This window comes from Aotus nancymaae, unplaced genomic scaffold (assembly GCF_030222135.1).
Source record: "Aotus nancymaae isolate 86718 unplaced genomic scaffold, 86718_ANA_hifiasm-v0.15.2.pri h1tg000057l, whole genome shotgun sequence".
In the NCBI taxonomy this organism is placed as follows: domain Eukaryota; kingdom Metazoa; phylum Chordata; class Mammalia; order Primates; family Aotidae; genus Aotus; species Aotus nancymaae.
In genome coordinates, this window is record NW_026988471.1 from 32,087,587 (window position 1) to 32,111,852 (window position 24,266).

The window sequence follows — 24,266 nt, forward strand, 5'->3', positions numbered from 1 at the left end:
TTAATCATTGTTAGAATAGAAATGATAGTTTTGATTCAAAATAAAATAGGCCCATACAAAATGCTGCTCATGAGATGTTTCCCAGGGACTTTAAGTAGAATGCTTTGTTTTCTCATGAATTAGATTCCTTATAGAAGAGTCCCCTTAATGTTGAAAATGACTGTGTTGGAGTGAGTCCGTCCCCATTTTGACGTAGGATCCATGAATACCTTTCTTATATTTTATATGTGACATTTCTTAAAAAGGGTTTTGTGTTATTTTCTGTGATTTTAGTTCTGCATTGTTTGTTTTTTAATATCTCCTGAATATTAACTCTGCCCTGGCTGCCCTAGTTTCTTTTTGTTCCTGTGCAAAGAAGGTAGAAGTTAATACATGACTGGAGGGGAACAACTTTCTTTCCTAAGAGGTAATTGCAATATGGTTATGTTAGAGTAATTCTTCTGACAAGCAAACTTTAAACCAAGAAATATGTACGTGTGTATATGTATGATGGCTGTTGTATATAAATACACACGTATATTCAATCAGTATATATATCTTCTAACTTTTAGGTTTGGGGTACATGTGGAAGTTTGTTACATAGGTAAACACGTGTCACAGGGCTGTGTTTTACAGATTATTTCATCACCCAGGTATTAAGCCCAGTATAATAGTTATCTTTTCTGCACTTCTCTCTCCTTTTACCCTCCCCCCTTAAGTAGACCCCAGGGCCTGTTGTTCTCTTCTTGGTGATCATAAGTTCTTGTCACTTAGCTCCCACTTAGAAGTGAGAACACGTGGTATTTGGTTTTCTGTTCCCAAATAGTTTGCTAAGGATAATAGCCTCCAGTCCTATCTATGTTTCCGCAGAAGACATGATCTCGTTCTTTTCTATGGCTGCATAGTATTTCATGGTACGTTTTCTTTACCCAGTCTGTTATTGTTGAGCATTTAGGATGATTCCATGTCTTTGCTATTGTGAATAGTGCTGCATTGAACATTCATTTGCGTGTGTGTGTGTCTTTAAGGTAGAATGATTTATATTCATCTGGGTATATATCCAGTAGTGGGACTGCTGGGTAGAATGGTAGTTCTGCTTTTATCTCTTTGAGGAATTGCCAAACTGCTTTCCACAATGGCTGAACTAATTTATATGCCCACCAACAGTGTTGTATGTGTATTTTTTAAAGTAAATATTTTTTGCAATTAAACATCATCATTTTTATTAAGTACTATACTGTTAAAAGGCTACAGAACCTCTTTAGTACGTGGTTGACTACTCAGACTTACATGCAATTTCTTTTATTAAAATATTTAGCATGGTATGCAAGTGGGGAAAAATAAATTCCAAAAAAAGCTTCACGAGTTTGCTTTTCCAAGGTTCTAGTTTGTTTTTGTTTTTAACTGAATGAAAAATTTTAAATACGCAGTGGTTGTGAAAACCATCATAATTAGTTAAAAGTCCTTGTATCCTATAAACAGATTTAGAAAGCTTTGGTGAGAGAAAGAAAAGCATCCGGAGAGCAGGTGAGAGGCTGGTGGTCCTGCCTGTGTTGATGGCCTCTGGGCTTCTTGTGTGGGATTGAGTGCTCTTCCTAACGAGGTCTGGAAGCACAGGCACCCGGCAGCTGGGTTCCTTGTTTAACCAACACCCCTTAATGGCTACAGGTGCATCTTATGAGTGCAACCGCTTGACTCAGATCCAGCAGAAACCAGAGATCTTCCTCCCACGCTTTCAGCTTACATTCCATGGAGGAGCTGGCTGGAGCATGCATCTGCTTTACTTTAGAGGGTTACAGCGTAATCCTTCCCCAAACAAAATCTTTTGATTTATATTTTTTCCTTTATTCATCAATCAAAAATACTGTACCGACCTTTTGTGATTCAGTTAGGTACGTGCTTTCTGGTCCAAAGAGTTTGTTTTTGTTTTGGTAACTGTAAAAATTTAATGAAAATGAAGAAATATTTAAATGCACTTTAGTTTGTCTTTATAGGGAGAAAAGGTGGTGGATATAGTTTTGTTAAGAATGATTCTCTGACCGATTTGACTTTCTCCAGTAACATTTTATTCATCTGAGAGTAAATAATAAACATGGTAGATTGTATAATATATGCATAGTTCTTTCTCCCCTCCCCTCACCCCCGCCCCACATCTTGCCATGGCTTTCTCTGGGTATAGTGGATTTTGCTAGTCCCTTTGACTTTGGGCTCGGCCATGTGATTTGCTTTGACCAATGGAGTGTGGATGGAAAGAGTCTATGTGTTCTGAGTGGGAGCTTCAAGAGGAATTGCATGTTGCCTCTCTTCCTTCTTCTACCATGAAAAAGGCATGCATATGGTCTGACATGCCAACTCCCTTGAAATTTGTTGTTTTTTCCTAGATTACCGTTTCAGCAGGGCAGATTTACTTTTTAAAACAATCTGGACAATCTTAGTCTTAATAGAACAGATGATAACTATTGTAATCAGACCGACTACCTTTTGGTAAAATAATATTATGGGTGACCACACCTTCTGGCCACAGTGGACTGGAAAACGGGTAGGCACTTGACTCAAGTAAAACCAATCTGAGTCTGGCCAGCTGCCTGTAAGGTGGCCTAGCAGAGGGGCTTTCCTAGACAGGAGTGATGTTGACGAGATTAGATTATTCAGAATCTCTCCTAAGGAAATTTGTAAGTTAGAATTGAACAGTAAGCAACTGGAATGGAAGTATAATACCAAAAAGAAGCAGAAGTAGCCAGAGAGAAGCTTTCTCCCACATTAATGTTGGGTACAAGAATGAAGTTCAACAGCATTTCTGAAGCGGGGTGGGGATGGGGCAGCTATAATGGGGTTGCTACAAGCTGGTTCTGGGTTCTGGGTTCTCTTGAGACTTCTGTCTCCTTATTGCTGTACTCAGCTGTACTTGAACATCCTGTGGCTTGAGATAATGTGCACCCTCTCGTCGTTTTGTAGGCAAGAGACCTGAGCTAATGCAAGTTCTGTTTCTACCCTGCTCTCTAACAGCTGCACGTCCTGATTACGCAGAGCACCAAAGCTTGTCTTCTAGAGAGGGAAAACCCAGCTGCTCAGCTTCTCTTCACTCCCTTTGTAGCTCTTAGTCCTGTCCACATTTCCCCACTTCTAAGCAAGCTTGACACATGGAAAGAGGAGTGCACAGGTCAGTTCCGTCAGTTCCCTGAGACCCCTGCAGCACTTGGAGAATTGTTCTGCCTGGCTGTGGGTTAGTAGGACCTTGATGGTATTGCTGTATTCATACTTAAGCTTCCATTTGAATTTTTAACAGAAGCATTCTCAGTCCTCGGGGATTCTTGCCCACATGGAATGGAGAATGTCCAGCTTCAGTGAGTGAGTGTGGATTGGGAAACCTTTTCAGTAAGATTCCTGAAATTCCATCATGCCTCCTGTTCATTCATCTTTTTTGAGGGATGGGTTTTCTGGCAACCGCAGTGCGGTATGTGTGTAAGTACATATCAGGCATGCTCTGCCATGTCTTGAACATGGAAATATAGCAAAATTAGATGCCTCTCTTTGAAAGGGTTTTTCAAAGACCGTTAGTGGAGAAAGTGATTCATGGTGATTCTTGTCAGAGATCCCAGTATCCAAACCACACCTTAATATACCTTAAGAACATATACTCTAAGTAAGAAAATATAGACAAGCATGCTGAAGGTATTGTAAGTTGTATTCTTGTTATCGAAGATCAGGTAGTTAGGAAATTTGGACATAGGCTCCTTTGTCCCAACAAAGGCACAAGGTAAGTTCCACCCTCCTTCTATTTAGCACTCTGCGCATGCCAAACACCATACTAAACGCTTTCTATGCATCAAGTAAATATGTTACGTTGTAATACTTGTATATTACTTGACTACTTAAAATGTACTCCTTAAGTTAGTAACCAAAAATGAGTTAAAAATCACAGAAATCAATCTTATTCATTGAAAAAAGTGCCACTTTAGCTCTTTGTGTAAGTTATCTTTAGGCGAGTACAGTCAAAATTTGACTATATTTTAGATATTAAAATTTTTTTTTTTTAAGACGGAGCCTTACTTTTTCGCCCAGGTTGGAGTGCAGTGGTGCAATCTTGTCTCACTGCAACCTCGGCCTCCCGGGCGGGGTTCATGCGATTCTCCTGTCTCAGCCTCCCAAGTAGCTGGGACTACAGGCACCCACGACCACTCCCGGCTAATTTTTTGTATTTTTAATAGACACGGGTTTTCACCGTGTTAGCCAGGATGGTCTTGATCTCCTGACCTCATGATCCGTCCACCTCAGCCTCCCAAAGTGCTGGGATTACAGGCGTGAGTCAGCGCACCCAGCTCTGATATTTTAAAATTTTATTACATGTAAGACTTTTAACACAGTAACATGTTTTTAAAATTTGTCATGTGACTATAAAGCTGCTAACAAGAGTTGTTTAGCTTAACAAAACTTACTCAGATGCAGCCGGGTGTGGTAGCTCATGCCTGTAATCCCAGCACTTTGGGAGGCTGAGGCAGGTAGCTCACTTTGAGATTAGGAGTTTGAGACCAGCCTGGCCAACATGGTGAAACCCCGTCTCTGCTAAAAATACAAAAATTAGCTGGGTGTGGTGGTGCATGTCTGTAATCCCAGCTACTTGGGAGGCTGAGGCGGAAGAATCTCTTGAACTCAGAAGGCAGAGGTTGCAGTGAGCTGAGCTCGTGCCGCTGCACACCAGCCTGGGTGAAAGAGCGAGACTCAGTCTCAGAAAAAAAATTATTCAAATCCAAAATAAGCCTTTCTAATCAGTGGGTTCCTACAGCTGGTTGAAGTCCATTGTGATACCTATCAAACAAAGTCAAGCAATTAAGTCGTATCTGGAAATTATGGTGGAATCAAAGTCCAGTAAATCTTGATTTATTCTAGAGTCTTTAATAATAGTTGTGATCTGAAAGCAAACATCCTAATATGAAAATTTTCCTAGGTTCAGAAGTGGTTACAGATTTGTATATCATGGTTGAAATGTCACTACTGGTTTGAGCTTTTCTAACAGTTGCTCCAGTTAAAACTGACCACATGTAAGGATTTTTTCTTTCATTTGTGTAGAAATTTACAGCCTATAAATGACGTCCACACAAGTTATTTCACATGGCCCCTGCTGCAGTCTTGTAGGTAGATAAGTTGGATGGCATTATTCTGTGTGTCTTTTTATCCACTCTGGATTTCAACATCCTAAAGGTAGAGCCTGTGGGTGGTTTTATTGTATTCATTCCTTTTGAACTTCTTACCAGTTTCTTTGTCTGCCAGATAAAAATCTTAAGACTTGTTCCGTAGGACTTTTGTGAGAATGAAGTGAGATGAAGTCTATATAAGATATCTGGCATACTGCGAAACACATAGGGCCCAATCTGTGCTTGTTTCTCTCTCCCTCGTCCTAACCTTCTAAGCATATAGCATTCACATTCCTAAGTGTCATTTTTTCATGGTAATGCTCATTGCAGGTGTAGGAGCGGCACAGGGGTATATTGAGGAAAGAACAAGGGCTGGCACTAAAATCCCAGCTTCACTGTTTGCTAACCAAATGACGATGGTCAAGCTTCTGATGGACATCTCTGTGGTTTCCTTGTTGGCAAAATGGGTATGATCGCAGCTGACATGATTGTCGTGTGTGTTTGCTCTCTGTAGCCTAGTAGGCACTCACTTCTTGTTTCTCGAGTCTGCCATTCATGTAGATCGGGTTGTGCATTCAGAAAGGTCCATAATTTCTGTTGTTCTCAGAATCTGGGCAAAAAGAAAAGCAGAAGAGGAACATGTTGTGTGTGTGTTTATGTTAGTTAGCAGTTGTTGCATAAAAATTACTCCAAACTGTAGTGGTTTAAAGCCACAAACACTACCTCAGAGTTTCTGTGGTTCAGGAATTTAGAGGTACCTCAGTTGGTTGGTTCTGGCTCAGCTTCTTTCATGAAATTGCAAACAGGATATCAGTAAGAGCTCTAGTTATCTGAAGGTTTGACTGGGTCTAGAAGATGCTTTCAAGATGGTTCATTCATGTGACTGTTGGCAGGAGACTTTAGTTCTTTGCCCCATGAGTGAGTCTCTCCTTAGACTGTTGGACTGTTCTCATAGCATGGGAGCTGGCTTCCCCCAGAGTGAGTGATCCAATAGAGGACAGACAAAGATAGCAGCCATGGTGCCTTTTACAATATAGTCTCTGAAGATGCAAACACCATTCCATTTTCATTCATTCATTCCATTTTCATTCATTCATTCCTTCATTCATTTGAAACAGGGTCTTGCTATATTGCCATGGTTAGTCTCGAGCTCCTGAACTCAAGCGATCCTCCCACCTCAGCCTCCCAAAGTGCAGAGATTATAGGAGTGAGCCACCACACCTGGTTTGTTCTTAGACAAGATTCACTAAAACCAGTCCCTGCTCAAGGGGAGATTAGACTTTTAGATTTCACCTCTTAGAAAAGTATCAGGGAATTTGTGGACATATTTTAAAACCATCACAGTGTTCAACAGAAGAGGCACTCTTGATGAGAGTCAAAGGAAACGAGGAAGCTGAAAATGGGCAACCTAAAAAGAATTAGCTGACAGCTGGAAAACATAGTGTATAATTACACATCAGTAATTTTTTTATTGGAAACTAATTGTTTTTTAGTTTTCTTTATACTGGAGCTTAGCTAGATATGTGTGATGATTTTTTTGTTGTTGTTGTTGAGACAGAATTTTGCTCTTGTTGCCCAGGCTGGAGTGCAATGGCGTGATCTCGGCACATTGCAACCTTTGCCTCCTGGGTTCAAGTGATTCTCTGGCCTCAGCCTCTCCAGTAATTGGGATTACAGGCATGTGCCACCACGCCTGGCTAATTTTGTATTGTTAGTAGAGATGAGGTTTTACCATGTTGGTCAGGCTGCTCTCGAACTCCCGACCTCAGGTGATCTGCCTGCCTCAGCCTCCCAAAGTGCTGGGATTACAGACGTGAGCCACTGTGCCCGGCCACAATAATTTTGAGAAAAGGATGCTTAGGCTGAAATCTTTCCTAGTGATGAGATCTATTGAGTTTGGCAGTTGTCCCGTGTGGGGAGTAGTTGGGGCCATTGGATGCAGTCATTTAAAAACTGAGCCAGAGAGAAGTTTGTACTGGAAAAAAAATATGAAGTAAATGACAGAATCAGTATTCTGCAAGCTTGGATTCCTGGATGCTCTATTCTAAATTAATTTAGAGATTTTAAAATGCCAGTTTTCTATATAACTAAATGCTTCAACAGATTTTGTCTCAATTGAATCCATCAAACTTGAGAGCTGTTTTGGCCTTTGCAAAAATGTTCATATCTTTGACTTCCTTGGTGCTTCTTAAAATATGATGCATTCAAGTTATAAGTTTATTTTTGTTTGCTCTGGATTTTTATTGCCTGCATGAACGAATTGGGATCCCTTAGAGGCACATCAAGACATCTACTTCTGGCCTGGCAGCTCCAGTGACTCAGCATGTGTGTACAGGGCCCAGGAGGTTTTGGTTTTCTTCTCTGCCTTGTCTTTTCACTGTTTTTGTTTTTTTCATTTAAGCAGAATTTAAATTTCCCAAAGTGTAATAAGTCATTTCCTTCTCTATGTCTGCCTTGGTGTCAGAGGAAAATTCCCAACCCTTCTTTATGAAGGTGATGGAAGCCTGAGGCATTCAACTCCTTTAAAGTTTTGTGGCTTCCAGCTATTAGCTGTTTGAGTAAAAGTCATTTCTCTGCCCTTCCCGTTGTCTGCCCTTCCTGTTGCTTTCCCTTCCCATTGTCCGTCTTCCCATGGATTCTCAGCCTCAGTTCATCTCATTTTTCTTCATTTCCAACCCTGTAATTCCATTCCCATGATGCTCCCCTCTGACCACATTCTCTCTTCCATTCATAAAGAGAATCACCATGTGGGACATTTGTTATAGATAGAAAATGAGGATATGAATACAGACTATTTTCTTTGGCCTGATGGAGGCCAAAGGAAGGTAGGAAAAGTGGAGAAATATCCGTAGAAGTCTCTGCAAAGAGTCAAGAGAAAATGGAGGGTTGAAACATTTGGCTGTGCTGAGGTCAGTGAAAATCCTGGGGGTAGGGAGTATTTTAGTTGAGTCAAAAGGATGGAATGTGGGGAAGAAGAGGAAAAGATTTCTAGAGAAAGGAAGGTGCATGAGTAAGGTATATGAGTGAGGACCTGTGAACAGTGTGGCCTGGCTCAGGTCCTGGCTCTAATGGCAATGTGGTGGCAGGTGAGGCTAGGTTGGACCTAGGTAGGAAAGGGTCTTACTTTCCTTTCAGGGAGTTTGATTTTGTTGGAAATATTTGTCATAACAATTATATAGGAGCCTAATATTCAAAGTGTGTGGTAGAGATAATTTGGGACCCTTGAGAGGAATGGCCATCTGTTTAGCTTATGAGTAAGCCATCAAATGTATTCCTTGGTAAACAAATAGCCTAGTAGTTATCTATCATTTAGTCAAACTTGCTTCTCTGCATACAGATAGATGTTATTTATAGAAATGGTCAAATGCCTCCATTTACTTGCTCTTTGAAAAACAACAAATGTGGGGATAAATAAAACCTAACTGTGTTCCAAAATTAACGGACAGAAAATTTGAGTCATGTGAAGCAGATGTAACCCACTGTTGTTGTAAGGAGCCCATGCAAACTACGCAGATTGCGTGCGTAGTAGAGATGGAAGACAGGTAAGTGTTGATTGCTCTGCTCCTTGTTCTATTTCACGGAGAACAGTGAAGCCCGTCCTCTTGTCGGTTGCACATCTGGGTCCTTCAGCTACATGGCCATCGTGTGGAATTTAAAGCTGTGCTGGTGCAAAGGCTGGCATAGAATCATTGAGGGAGGTAAATAATTTTCATTTCTGAAAAAAATCTATCTTTTAAATGGCTTTCCTTCTTGGGAGACAGACTCTTAGAGTAACAATCTTGAACCGTGATGCCTTTCACTCCCTCCATTTCCCAAAAACCCAGGGCAGACTCATTGAACCCTCCCCAAGTATGGCTCCCATGACTGTCAGGATTTTAGATTGTGGCTGTGGCTTACCTTCTCAATTTGGAATTGAGAGATTAGGTGCATCGAGCTCTCTCCCCTCTTTCTTCTTTCTTCCTTTTTATGAACAGATTTAAGACCTTTCTTCTTGGAGGATGTGTTTCTTCAACTCTCAGTCACAGCACTGCAAATACTACTATCCCTTCTGGATGGGGCAACTCTGGTAGGTTCTCTTAATATTCAGAATTAGGAGCAGAGGAGGGATTTGCAGATGGGTTCTAGACACATCTAGACAAGTGAGTTTTAAAAGTAGTTTTGAAAGAGACGCCATGGAACAGCCTGGTGTGATTCTGGGGCCGGTGATTGGGAAAAGAAAAAACAGTTAATAATAAAAGTGGAGAACAAGCAAAACAAACCCATGGCTTTTTGACATCTTCATGATCTGTCCTTTTCTGTAAAATATTTTCCTTTAACATCACAGACCCTGAAGGGATTCAGATGTCCAGGCATACTTCTTTGGTTTAGGGATGTGGAATACCCAGAAAAGTTCAGGACAGGCTCAGGTCTGTAGTCCAGGGACAGAGGTGACAGCACTTGCTGAAAGTTCTCCACTAACCAGAGGCAGCAACAGGGCACACGCCTCAGTCCTAGTGGCCCCAGAACCACACCAGCCTGTCCTACGATGTCTCTTTCAAAAGTTAAATATCTTACACCGATTTTACACAGTTAGAAGTTCTCATGTGTCAAGATGATTCTTGCATAATATGTTGTGAAATTTTAGTAGCAGATAGTTTTCTGTTTTTCTTTTCAAAAGCACTTGAGAAATTGCTGTTTTCTGTTGCATATTCAGTTATTCTTTTTAGCATATTTAATCAAAAAATGTTTTACTTTTAAAAAATGTTATTGGCCATTTTTTGGGTAATTTTTTTAGGGGAAGAATGTCTTGTGTAAAGATGGCAAGGTTTCCAAGCCATAATGACATACTTTTCCTTGATCTGAGACTTAGATTTCTATCACTGGTGTACCAATTGTTTCTCTGTCTGCCTCTTTCTTTAGTTAGTCCTACCTCAGTAACTCAAGAGATGGAGCTGAAAGGTTACTCTGGATTCTTACCTGTGGAACTGCCCACATCAGTACTAGTGATCTCATCTGAGTTTCCTCCTTGGAGGGTTTTCCAGGACTGGGGCAGCCTGGTGAAGTAATAGATTTGATATTAATTTGTATTTACATAGCACCTTTCTTGAGGAACACAGAACACTCTATGGGCATTATTTTAATAGTCCAGGAGGAGTTAAGCAAGCCTGGAGAGCTGAACAATAAAGTTCTGTTATTCTAAGCATTATTTAATATTTTTATGACTTGTCTTTCAAATAATTCTTGGCCTTTGGGCAAGCGACGGACTGCAAGTGGGAGAATGAGCTGTTAGCTCAGTCTCTCTCACACCCAGAAGAGTGTATGCGTGACCTGTGTGTTGAATCAGCCTGTAGGTTTCTTTCAACTGGGTGGTGGCTTTAAACCACAGAGAGGTTGCTTCTTCCCAGAGGACACTGCCTTCGCTGGTTGGTCCCCATTGTTTAAGTTGGATGCATGCTGATGTGCTGTCGCAGCATTCTGGATGAATGCTGAGGAGACTGTATTTGTGCATGACATCTGATGTGAGTCTTGAACTTGTTATATTTATTTCTTTGGCTGCCTTTGCTTTTGGTCACATCGTAGTCTAATGACCGAACAAGGGCAACTGTGCTCTTTTCTAGACTTAAGTCTGTGGGTCAAGAACGATTTTCAGATTTTTGTATTTTTCTCTATTGTTAACAACCCTGAAGCAAAAATGAAAGCTTTCTATCACTGGAGGAGGGGCAGCAGCTTCACTTCCATCCCATTCACCATTCACTCTGAATATCTGTGGTTTGTTTTAAACCGAGTGCCAGTGCCTCTTCTTGGAGGTATAAATTTGCACAGGGTCTGGCAGACGCTGCAGACAGGATGTTGACTCTTGAGTGTCTTGACTGACTAGGAGGCCCAATGGAGGTGCTGCATGGCTCCAGGCAATCTGTGCCTCTAGCCAAGGCCTCTAAAACTCAAAGTTTTAAAGTACTTGCTTAAGATTTTGGGGGCTGATTCACCTACAGGGATCTAAAAATTGCATTTTTTTCCTCTGAAAGACCAAGCACCGAAGCTGTGCCAGCGGTTTCCCTGTTAACTCCTGACTGGCCTAAACTTTTGCTTCTCAGACATATAATTCCTCATCAGCCGGTAGGTGCCAGGCGGGATGGTCTTCTCCCTCTGCTTAGCCCTGAGCTTTTCTTCTCACTGGTGCTACGGGGCCTTGGACCAAAATGACCTCTAGCATCCTGTGAGTCTAGGATCTCTGTGGGATTCTACAGTCACCCTTGCCCCATGGACGTGTTCGGGTCACTTTGTTTATTCCACAGTTGTTGGGTGCCTATTCTCTGCAAGGCATCGGGGTCCTTGAGTGTTACCTTATTCAAGGCATTCAAAGAGGATGCCTCTGATAGACCAAACAGCCTTTGGGGGAGAGTTTGTGTCCACTAAACTTCCTACTAAATTCTTGAAAGATGCGTGATACTGTCTTCAGTGTGCCACATGAGAAATTTGAAGCTCAGAGCATGGATCTTTGTTTTGTGAACTTTAAAACTTTAACTTTTTACACTATACCCTAGATATGTGGGAATGATTTTCAAGGAGTAGAGATGGGAGAAGGTGTTTTCTAATCCATCCAGTATTTATGGAGATCCTGTTGGGGCTCTGGATGATAATCTAGTGTCAAAAGCAGTAGTGCATTTTCACTACCAATTTTGAGATGATTGGCATCAAAACCTAAAGCTAATTATAATGAAAAAGTAAGTGCTTCATGGAGATGAGAGGACCTGCTTAGAATACAAGTATCTATTTTAGAATTAGATTACTTTATAGCAGAATGCTTATAAAACACATTTTTATTTTTATATGAAATAAAGTATAGCTTCTGCTTCCAAGAAGATGTGTACGTTGTAAAAATCAGAATTAAGTCATATGAAACTGTCTCTGCCTTTTGAAAATCCAGATGATTCCAAGCCAAAAAAAAATTTTTTTTGGCAAAGAAATAGAGAAGTTTTTAAAGACAATAGGCCCGAAGAATCTCCAGTGCCTATAAAGTGACTACTGTAGCTAGGAGGTGAAATGGGAATAATGATTTAAGTGCTTGCTTTCTTTGGATGTCTCAGTTTGCCTAAGTGAGCATAATTTAGGTGACTATGTGAGCATCTGCATGGCAGCTGCTGGCGCTACGAGTTAATGCCAGAGAAGACAAAATAGTTGGCACATGGATTCTAATTTCATTATTGTACCAGGAGCCAGAAAAAATAGGAGTTTATATTCTTTTGAAGTGGGAAAATGTTGTCTCTTTTTTTCTTGGGTTTCACACACTTGAACACACAAAGTGTCCTCAAGATATTTGTAAGCGTTGTCTGACAACTTAGATTATAAGCTGATTTGTTTGTGCTACTGTAAAAAAACAAATCAAACTAGGTGAATCTTGTCTGATTGTGGAATCAGGATTCCATTGCATTTTTTTGAATTTCTAAGTTAAGGTAGACTCCCAGATAACTTTGAGATGTCCTGTAAACACTTGAAGGAGGGAGTCACTGAAGTGTTTCTTTTTCTTTTTTCTTTTCTTTCTTTTTTTTTTTTTTTAGATGGAGTTTTGCTTTTGTTGCCCAGGCTGGAGTGCAATGGCACGATCTTGGCTCACCGCAACCTCCGCCTCCCGGGTTCAAGTGATTTTCCTGCCTCAGCCTCCTGCGTAGCTAGGATTACAGGCATGCACCACCACACCCGGCTAATTTTGTAATTAGTAGAGACAGGGTTTCTCCATGTTGGTCAGGCTGGTCTTGAACTTCTGACCACAGGTGATGCACCCAACTCGGCCTCCCAAAGTGCTGGGATTACAGACATGTTTCTTTAAGTTTTATTGGAAAACAGCCATGCCCACTCATTTGCATGTTATTTTTGACAGGCTGCTTTCCAGCTAAGTGAGTCCACAGAGTTGAATAGCAATAGAGTCCTTTTGGCTTACAATCCTAATATAGTTACAGTTTGGCCCTTTGTAGAAAAAGTTTGCTGGCCCTTGATTTAAAGTATTGATCAATAGTAGCTTCCTACTAGATATCATTTTGCAAGATGCTAGAAGGCCTTCTTGGCCACTAGGACATCTCTCCATCTCAGACAATGTGTCTTGATCCTCCAGGATTAGAACCACTGGTGAAGGAGAAACTGTCTTGGAAAACCATTTGAAAAGAATGGAGGGCTTTCTCCTCCAGAGGAATCATTTTTCTTCTTCTAAGTGAGAGGGCCAACCCAGCTGATGGCTTCAAGTCATTCTAATTGTAGCTTCTCTTGATTATGTGGCAGTTATCTTTGAGTATTTGAAGGACTGTCATGTGGAAGAGGCATTAGATTGTAACGCCATGGGGAACCAAATTCGAGTCAGTGTGTGCAAGTTACTGTGAGGCCAGATTTTGGCTCAAGAAAAAATAGTACTTGCTGGGAACTGCTCATACTGTCATGCGCTTTTGAGGGTAATGAGCTCCCCATCATTAGAGATTTTCAAATAAAGGTTAGATGAGCACTTGGTACGTGGAATGCAAACAGTAGATAAGAGATGGTTGTGTTAGAAAACCTCTGAGGCCCCATTCCAACCTTGAAATTTGAATGGCTTCTTTGGTTAAAGTTCTTTATTTCCAGGTTCAGATTATGACTACAATTTTAATTTGTTGAGGGTTTTATAGAGGCATCTTGGGATGATTTTCCGAAAATATAATATTAGCCAAACCACAGCAGTATAAAGAGAGGTGAGCTTTTTTGGTAAGCAAAGATGGTATCAGAAAGGCTGGCCCAGAGCCTCTCTCCCCTTTGACCACGCCAGTCATGGAGAGGCGTCAGAAGGGCACCGCTTCTTGACGGCCTTAAAGCCTCACAGATGACCGGCTCTCTTCAGTTCCTGCTACCATCTCTGCTTTCTGCCTAGTGTCCTAGATAGAGGAAGGACCTGTCTGGGGGCATATTGCAGATGTAGCAATGCAAACAGTTTGTGTCTTGCAATTTGCCAGAGACTTCAGGTTGGGATCTGGCAGTGAAGGGCAGGTCTGGGTGAGACCATACTGTCTCTATGCAGTTCTGCCATCATAGCACAAAAACAGCCATAGACAGTACAGAAATAAATGAGGATGGCTGTGTTCCAGTAAAACCTTATTTACAAAAGCATACAGCGAGCTGGATCGGATCTCTGGACTGTAGCTTGCTGACCGCTGATAGAGAAGTTGAAAGTTAAAGGTGACTAGAAAATATGAGCTTCAGTTCTCTTGTGTTTTGGAAAAAAGGTGAAATGACATATCCAGAGTCACACTGCGGTTGAGCTGGGATTGCAAACCAGGATGAACTTTTAGTCTAGTGCTTATTTTGTGATACTATATCGCCTCGGCTGTGTGGTCAGGTGATAGAAGGCCACGTGAATGAAAGAAAGCTCCATCCCCAGTGGCTGCTCCAGGTGGTCTATGAATAGAGACAGTGAGAACCCGAGGGTGTTATTTTTAGGGAGGCAACCCTTTATCCTTGTGACCTGGCTTACCCTTTTTAAAGATGGGCCCTGTTCACAGGAAAACAAAATATACGTTGCATAAATTCTTCTGGAGAAATAGCACCCTGGAGTTGTGAAAAAGCCATGGGCTCCCGCAGCTGCGTCACAGGATTTGATCACTTCAGCCGAGAGTGCCAGGAGATTTGAGACAGATGTTTTCAGACATGCCGCATGCCTAAAACATTTCCAGGGGTCGGGCTGCAAATAGTGACTTAATAAGTGGAGAAACAGGGAAAGTATGCAAGTTGAGGACACAAGCGTTTATTCACCGCTAGGTGCACGGCCAAGCCCTTTGCATTACATCTGCTTGTCAGGGTTGGCTCTTTAATCTGTCGTGCCCTCGGTATTGCTCTTTGTCTGCCCGTGAATAAAGTGCAGCATTGTGGTTAGTAATCCCACTCCAGTGACTCGACTTCAAATGTGGTTTTGGAGCGCATCCCAGAGTTCTGTTTGCTAAGCTTCCTACTCCTGTTTCAGAGACACCACTGAATACAGAGCAGCGAACACTGAAGCCTTCCCTCTTTCCTTAAACCTGTCGGGTTGTGGGCTCTCTTTCCCCCTCTTGCTCCTTTCTTTTCTTTTTTTTCTGTTTTTTTAAACCTTCCAAGGCAAGTTCATGGATACTAAGCTGTTGTGTTTGTTGTTCTTTTTCTCCCTGCCTCTGCTCCTAGTGAGTAACCACACTGGCCGCATCAAGGTGGTCTTTACTCCGAGCATCTGTAAAGTGACCTGCACCAAGGGCAGCTGTCAGAACAGCTGTGAGAAGGGGAACACCACCACTCTCATTAGTGAGAATGGTCACGCTGCCGACACCCTGACAGCCACGAACTTCCGAGTGGGTGAGTTCCTCCACGGTCCCTAACTGTCCTTACTGAGTCGAGTTTTATGAGACTGTAGCATTTAGACACCCCCTCCATTCACAGTGCTCTCTGCTTCAATGGGTGTCTGTCTATGAGTACGAATATGTTTCTTTCATGGGATCTTTTAAATTACTTTCAGAATAATTTTTAACCTGATTTTTGGTTTCGCAGAGGAATGGCAACTAGGATATTTTCCCTTATTGCTTAGCATTTATGCAGCCGTGTGGCGATGGGAATATATATAGTAGAAGAGAAGAGAGTAGGTTTTAGATTTAGACCCTGAGGCATGAGTTGTGCTGATCAACTTCAAATTTTATCAGCCCAGTGATAAGTGGAATTTGCATTTGATTTGACTTATGTTATAAACTTTGGAAAGTGGTGATGAAATTTGAAGTTTTTACTTCAAAAATAGCCAAGCCCTAAAACAAAACTCTTAAGAATTGTCAAAAACCTGTACTTGGTTAGAGAAAGGGATACAGAGGTTGCATCTTTTGCCATGTTTCTCCTCCGTCTCACAAGACTGAATTGATACATAACGTGGATTTGGGGAAGATAGATGAGTAGATTACTCTCAGCACTCCTTTAAGTTAACTTAAATATGAACTAGTAGTTGCTGTCTGCAAGAAAGGCTTGTTGCTGTGTTTTAAATTTTTGGTTTTTACTTTTTTGCAAGTGGAGAAAGTATTGCGGTCCACTGAATGCTGTCATGTTGCCATGTTGTCACGCAGTATGGTATTTTTGTTGCAGAAAAATGTCTTTTATTATTTTTTGACCAATTATGGTTTGCCATGTGTACTCAAATAATCGCAGACACCCATGTTACTTTCTGAGTTACTCACAAGAATAACCCAAATGTCAGACAGATAATAACACTGGCTAGATCTGGTCTTTTTATGGAATATTGCTGTTTAGTCTTGGAAGTGTGTGTCTGGGGGGGTGGTAGGAGAAGGCGGTGTCTATTTCGAACTGATTTACATCAAGACGAAATAAAGGGGCAGCTTGAAGTTCTTATTATCTCTTTGATTATTCTGCTGCTTTATTGTGACTCCCAGTCCTTAGGAGGTCGAAGCAGTGTTTTTCATCGTCAGTACTTGGAAAAAATATGTGCCCATAGATACGATTTAAAAGGGCATTATGAGTTTCCTGGCTATGATAGGGGTACTCTGGTCATATTTTTGAAAAGAATTTAGCTTTTAGGTGCCAAATGGCACATTATGCTTTGCTGGGCAGGGAGGCGAGTCTAGTGGGAAGTGAACTGATGATCAGGAAACTGGATTCTGGTCCTGGTCCTGCCGCTAACGAGCTAATCCATAGGACATCCTAGTTAATATTTCTGGGCCTCAGTTTTTCTCATTTTGTAAAATAAATGGGATTGTATTTAATGACCTGTAAAATTTAGTCCATCTCTAAGATCCTATGACTTTTTATCAGCAATAAGTAATACTATTTTCTGGAGTTTTTTTTTTTTTTTTTTTTTTTTTTTTTTTTTTTTGGAGGGGTATAGACAAGGAGGGGAAAGGAAAAGGCAGTTCCAGTAGATTATCATGAGTCTGATGGCTTTTCCCCACTTTGCCTTTCTCGGTTGCCTTCCTTACTCACTGCTCCTTTCCCTCCTTGCGTTTATTGTAAATCTTTACAGTAGCAATTACAAAATAATCAAATGGGTGGGAATTTTTTGGCTTCCAGTGTATTCATTTTGAAACTAAATATTTTGAAGGCTTTGAGAAACAGAGGAAGTGTACTTGTTGAAACACGCCGCACACTTTCCTTTCTGGCACTGCACCAGACGTTTAGAAACAGAATATACATAGCCTATTCAAAATGCAAAGTGAAACAAAATTATTTACAAAAGCATTTCAAAAGCAGAACTCCACTCTCCGTAACGGATTGGCAGAGCAGTTTAATTTTTTAAGAAGTAAAGGATGGGGGTGAGAAGGGTCCGTAGTAATAAAGTTTCACATTGGAAATTGTGGGCTTTATATTTCATTTATATTCTGAGCTATTTCCCTCTCCTGTCTACATCTTATTTCAAATATTAGATAGTTTGAGGGACAAGTTTTATGGTCTTTCTTTGTGTAAGAATGGTCATTTTGTAGAACTTACAGATTGTGATCCTTTGAAAATACAGAAAAATTTTAAAAATTTATATGCATATTTCTTTTTGGGACTTTACTGGTTTCATACAATTTTATTATTTGCAGAAAGTGATTTTCGGATTTTTTTTTCTTCTCTATATTTGTTTATAGTATAGTAGATCTTTTGACAAAAAAGACATATTTGGAAAATAGTTTAACATTTGGGGAAATTTCAAAATTTCCTGTCACTTGTCAGCTACTCCCTTTAATATTTGTGGGTACTTAAAGGTGAGAGCTGGCAAACGTTTTTTTTAAAGGGCCAGAGAGTATAAAATAGGTTTTAGACTTTGTGAGCCATCCAGTTTCTGTTACAGCTACTCAACTCTGCCATTGTAGTGTGAAAGCAGCCAGAGACAATAGGAACAAGAATAGGTGTGGCCGTGTTAGAAAAACATTTGTTGGGCTGAATTTGGCTTGAGTGCCATGGTTTGCTGACCCCTGCTCCAAGGAGTCCACATAATCCAGGGAAAGTTACATAGACTTCATAGTTGAGGCACCTTAATTAGCTAATCAGTTTTGATCATCAGAACAACAGCAATAATTTCCAGCATTTGCTCGGTAACGTACAGTTTGTTTGTTTGTTTGTTTTGAGGATGTAGAACAGATATGATCATCACCATTTTTTCAATAAGGAAACTTAGATACAGAGTGTTAATTAAGTGAGCTTGCTTTAGTTTCATGGCAAGTCAGTTAGCTATGCCTAGAACCTAGATATCCTTGTGTCATCTGTTTTCTTACCTGCCTGGAGCCTGACCATGATGTATAGGGGGGACAAGGTGAAGGACCTCATGGAGTTGGGTCTTGTGGGAAGGCCGGCTGGGGTAACAGAGAGAGAAAGCAGCTGAGAGTCCAGCACACCCTGGATTGAATCCTGGGATAACATTGGCTCTGTATGCTCTCTGAGCCCAGCTCACCTCCTCCATACAGTGCGGGTCCTAATAGATATGAAGAGGTTGTTCTTTAACAGGCTCTTTCCTGGGATAATTCCTTCCTTCCTTCATGCTGCTTCTGTGTTGGTCTTCTGGTCTGTGATGAGGGTGAGTCTGGGCTTTTCAGGTGTGAAAGGCAGCAGGTATTTTCGCATGACTATTGTGCGTGCAGTCTCTGTTCTTGAGTACTCAGTGGGAGAAATAATAAGTATAACTTCCACTTCATGTGACTCTAAAAGTGAGGCCCAAATGAATATGGTGTCCAAGGGAACTTTGAGATTCTAGAAGAGCTTGTTTTTATGGATAGTGATATTGGTATAGTTTAACAGAACATTTACTTTAAATGGTATTTCCTATGAAGCAGGTTTGTAATGATAATGACTTTATTTTATTTTATTTTATTTTTTGCAGCAGTTTGAGGTCAGCATCCCTGTCTGCCTTTTTAAAAATGGAAACATATCCCTCGTTGGGTGGGCCAGCAGGTTCACTGCTGTTGTTTTAATGGATTCTTAACCTTTTATAGGGCTAAAATGCAGATGACCTTCTGGGATTTTTAAGTTGGTTATAAAATCTTAAGTTCCTCTGACAAGAAGAACATATAAATTCGTGTTGTCACAACTTGAATATTTCAAATGCAATAATGCTGTCACTTGGTATAACTTATTTGTAGAGACATTGAAAAGTAGTCATGATGGTTAAAATAGCACATTTGGTTTATGTGATTCTGCTTTCTCTGAGTTACAAAAGACTCATATTCTATTAGCGCCAGTTGAATAATTACAACAAACATTTGACCATTTAAAAAGCATGTTCTCATACATTATTTCATTTGATGCTAACTGCCTCTTAGGTAAATGATAGTATCCATAATTTGCAAATATGAGTACTGAGGTTTTGCTGGCTTGATTAAAGGTTATTTAAGCCGGGTTTTCTTATCCTAGAGTCACAATACCTCTGGCTCTCCCATGTTGCCTCCTATGACCATATATTAAGTGATATGTCTAAAACATGGTAGTAGATTCTCTAAGATAAGCAAATCATAAAGCTGCCTTCTAAGAGCTTATACTTTGAGGAAGAGATGAAAGGCATATGTAAATTACCTTAAATTAAGGTAGATAGCTGCTAGCGGGCCCCCAGAGAAGGGAAATATTACTTCTAGCTGAGGGAGGATGCTTAGAGAGAAAAGAGATGGCATTCAGCTTTTATGTTTTGTTCACTTGCTGTCCCTGTTCTGCACGTGTGTTGTTTCATGGTGAGGACTGAGTAGGTAAATGAGCGTGGCCCTGATTGTGGACTGAAGGGTGAAGGGAAACTTGAAACGTTGGTATGTTCCAGAATAAAGATGGATGGGGGAGTAGAAGGAAGAGAGAAGCAAAGTTGACAAGGGAAGGAAGAATTTACTCCCTAGAATTGGGCATGGAGATGGGAAGGCAGAGGTGGTTTCTGAGAGTTGGGAATAGTTTCACTTAAATGTGGGACACATGAAAAGTCATAATGGTAGATGATAGGTCTGCGAAGGTAGATTGGTGCAAGGCTATGGCACACCTTGAATCTCAAGCTGAGACATTTGGATTTTATTCTTTGAGAATTCACTAAAGTTCCCTGAAGGAAGTTGATATTTGTCATTTTGAAGAAGAGAGAAGTGCTTTCATTTTTTTTTAGCTAGGAAAACCGTGTTTTAAGAGGCTAAATAAGTTTCTGAATGAATGACAACCTCTGGCCTCCTGTAGCTGTTCTGGAGCTTGTCTGATGCTTTGTGCTGAAGTTCTACCTGGAGATTTCACAAAACCAACCTAACACTGTGATACTGGGATGAAGAACAGAAGCAGTTCATGCTGCTAAGCTGACTGTGTAGGTTCTCTTCACAAGGAAGGAAGAAAATTTTCTCTCATTGAGGCGTTAAATAAACTGACATAATTGCTCAAAAGGGGCAAGCATATAGATTTTTTTCTGGAAACAGTTCAGTCACTGAGTTTTTCATCCTTTGCCATTCATCATTGTTTGAACTCATCGTGTCACCTGTTAATTAACTGATGAATATATTTTCCCCTTAATGCATTGTGCAGATATATCTTGGGTTTTAAAAGGTGTTTCAATGCAGGCCAGGCACAGTGGTGGCTCACTCCTGTAATTGCGGCATTTTGGAGGCTGAGGTGGGCAGATCACGAGGTCAAGAGATTGAGACCAGCCCGGCCAACATGGTGAAACCCTGTCTCTACTAAAAATACAAAAATTAGCTGGGTATGGTGGTGTGCACCTGTAGTCCCAGCTACGCGGGGAGGCTGAGGCAGGAGAATTGCTTGAACCTGGGAGGCAGAGGTTGTAGTGAGCCGAGATTGCGCCATGGCACTCCACCCTGGCAACAAAGCAAGACTCCATCTCACACACAAAAAAGATATTTTAATACAATACTCTAAGAAAGTGGTTGCTTTTCCTTTAGGCAATTTAGAATGCCTAAGAACTTGTCAAAGAAACTACTTCCACATATAGTCATATCAAATAATTTTATTTTCTAATACTGAATAAATGTCATAATGTAGAGCATTTTCTTTTTTACTTTATTAATTATTTAATTTAATTTACCTTTTTTAGACGGAGTTTCACTCTTGTTGCCCAGGCTGTAGTGCAGTGGCACGATCTTGGCTCACTGCAGACTCTGCCTCCTGGGTTCAAGCGAGTCTCCTGCCTCAGCCTTCCTAGTAGCTGGGATTACAGGTGACCGCCACCATTCCGGCTAATATTTTCCTATTTTTAGTAGAGACGCAGTTTTACCATGTTGGCCAGGCTAGTCTCGAACTCCTGACTTCAGATGATCCATCCACCTCAGCCTCCCAAAGTGCTGGGATTACAGGTGTGAGTCACTGCGCTTGGCCTTTTCTTTTTAATTTTAATTAAGCTATTGATCACCTTTAAAAGGCTAGTACTAGGAACAGTCATTCATTTAACATGCATTTATTGAGCACATACTATGTGCCAGGTGTGGGTTCAGGCAATAGCAGTGAACTAAATAAAAGCCCTTCCCCTCCTCTAGCGTTAAAAAAACATCGTGTGGCCACGGCGTGTATGAAGCTCGAAGATGTTGTGCTAAGTCAAATAAACCGGTCACAAAAAACAAATGCAGTATGATTCCATTTATATGAGATGCCTAGAGTAGTCAAGTTCAAAGAGAGAGTAGAATGGTGGTTGCCAGGGATTATAGGGATGGAATGGGGAGTTGTTTAATGGGTATAGAATTTCAGTTTTGCAAAATGAAAAAGTTCTGGAGATTGGATACGCAATAATGTGAATGTAATAAGCGCTACTGAACTGTACACTTAAGATGGTACCTGTTGCAGGTATTTTACCACAATTATAAAAATAAATTTTAAAAGTACAGTATGTGTGTACACTACTGTCACATAGATACTACCAAAAATATACTGTAAGAAACATGATATATGAACTAATGTCAGGAAGTGATAGATCTTCTGAGGGAAAACAAAGCAGAGAAGGGGATGGACAAGGGGGAGTGTTGGTGGAAGGCGTGGTTGCCATTTTAGAGAGCTCAGGGAAGGAGGGGCTCTCTGATAACGTTTGAGCAGGGGCCTGATGAAGCCTTGATGAGTGTTGTGAGGGAACATCACATACAATGTGTTTTTTTGTTTTGTTTTGTTTAAACCGTGGTGCACCTCCAAAAGGCTGGCATTTGGAGCATTCTTTCTTCCAGACTTTTCCTATCTGCTATCTTAGGTTAGGTTTCATCGATCTGCATTGTGTCAGGGAATCAAATTAATATCTGCAGATAAAGAGCCTTATACACAGAGGATAGAGGCAACCACCTCTTGTTCTCTGGGTAAAAAAAGGGTATGGTCCTGGAATCCTTGGAGGAGTCTTGTGATTTATAATAAAAAATGAAGGTCTTAGATTAAAAAAAAAGTTATCAAGAGAGCAGTGTCACCTCACCTTTCTTCAGCATTCTTTTATGGAGGGCAGATCATATGAGCTTGGTATGGAGCTTGCGTTTAATTAAGGGAAATAAAATTGGTTTTTGCTTGTGAGTGGAGGTATGAGGGGGTGCATGGTGGCAGTGGGCAAGAGGGCAGGAGGACCCTCGGGAGAGGAAGGGGTGCGTGGAAAGGTGGTTCCATGGGTTACCTGGAACAAGAGGAGCAATAGGTTGACCCTATGGGCCAGAATCAGGAGAGAATAAGGTCCTATTTGGTTGAAGAGGAAGGTGACTGAGGCAGAGAAGCGGGTGGGGGCAGAGTGGTTGTATAAGAACGTATGTCTGTAGCCAGGACAGTTTTTAAAAAATTAACCTTAGCTAAAAGAGGGTTCCATGGTTTGCCAGACCTGTGAGAAAGGCACGTGTGATAGATTGCTCCTTTTAAGCCATGCCTGGCCTGTATCGTGGGAGTGGATGGGGCTCCTTGAAGGGGTTGTGCTAGGCCAGCCTGGAATAAATAACCTTTCAAAATTCCTTGGAATCTGTAACGCAATGTCACAAAGTGTGTATTCCTTCCTAGGCTGTCAGCTTGAGCATACAGAGTGATCTTTGGACAAGTCCAAACTGCTTAGCGTAACGTGCAGGGTCCTGCCGCCTGGCTCCATGACATTCATTTTGGCTGTGCCCCTTCTCCCACCCCAATCCTCTACTTCTGCCAAACTGAGCCTCCAGGGATACCAAAGGTCTCCAAGTGCGCCGGGGTGTCTTGTGCTCCTGTGCCTCTGTGCACACGGCTTTCTCTGCCTGGAGGGCACATTTCCCCACCCAGTCTGCTTGGGCAATCCCTCACTTCTTTTTCAAGACTCAGCCAAGTGACGATCCTGCTACAAAGCCTCATTTCCCTTATTTGTGGACATGGCTGTTTCTTCCAGTACACTCTAAACTGATTGGGAACAAAGACTTGTCTGCTTCATCTTGGCATCCCCAGTGCCAGCACAGTAACTCACTTTGGAGATGCTGAATGCATTTTTGTTGACGATAAATTGTATATGCGGCTGCCTAGGTTGTGAGGTGTGCTCAGACTTCACCTGATACAGCTTCATCGTTAGTTCTCAGGCAAGTAAAATCACAGAAGTAAAACAGTGAACTGAGAAGACTATGTTAGAGTTTAGGGGCACAGGAAATAGGATATTCCACTGACCACAAGATGCATGAAAGAGGACAACCTGGTAGCAATTTGCATGGAGTCTTCAGTTTTTAACACTGACTTCAATGTACTTTCTACTCATGGGCAAAGTGCAATTAGATTTCCATACCTTTAGTCCAGCTGTTCCTGCTGCACGGAGTTCCTGCTCCCTGCTCCTGCATCCATGTAAATACTGGCAATCTTTTATGGAAGAACCTGAAGTTCCATTTCAAGCAGTTCTGCCTGTGCTGTTTGGTTTTTGTTTTTGTTTCTTTCCTATCATACCTCTAGTCATTACTATGTCATTTGACACTTGGTTGTCCAGCTTCAGGTTTTCTGACTGTCTCCAAGACCCCGGGTTGGTAATCTCACCTCTCTCATTCTTGACTCCCCTTCATGTAGAACAAATTATATAATATCCTAACCTTCCTTGGAGGGTTATTCTGAGGCTCACAAGAATGAGAGACTGAAGGCGCATATGGACTTATTGGATTGATTGGAAGACTTTTTTCTTTTTCTGAAGATGATAAGTCCTTTTCCTAATTCTCAAACTCCATCTCTTGTGCTATGGGGTGGAGGCATTGAGAGGGAGTGTGATTACATCTCCTGGAGCTTGGTGCTCCCTGTGTCCCCTAGAGACAG

The 24,266-nt window shown here is 41.2% G+C and overlaps 1 protein-coding gene across 15 annotated transcripts in view; it reads left to right on the forward strand.

Annotated features, from left to right (window-relative positions):
• The window catches only part of LTBP1 (latent transforming growth factor beta binding protein 1), a 458,896-nt gene that overhangs the window by 193,082 nt on the left and 241,548 nt on the right, over positions 1 to 24,266 (forward strand). For 9 of the 15 annotated variants that reach the window (XM_064363976.1, XM_064363978.1, XM_064363977.1 and 6 more), the window contains one exon: positions 15,261 to 15,428. In XM_064363976.1, the coding sequence (XP_064220046.1) occupies positions 15,261 to 15,428 (168 nt within the window). Of the gene's footprint in view, positions 1 to 15,019; positions 15,429 to 24,266 lie in introns of those variants that run through there. The other 6 variants (XM_064363986.1, XM_064363984.1, XM_064363987.1 and 3 more) reach the window with 3 other exon arrangements.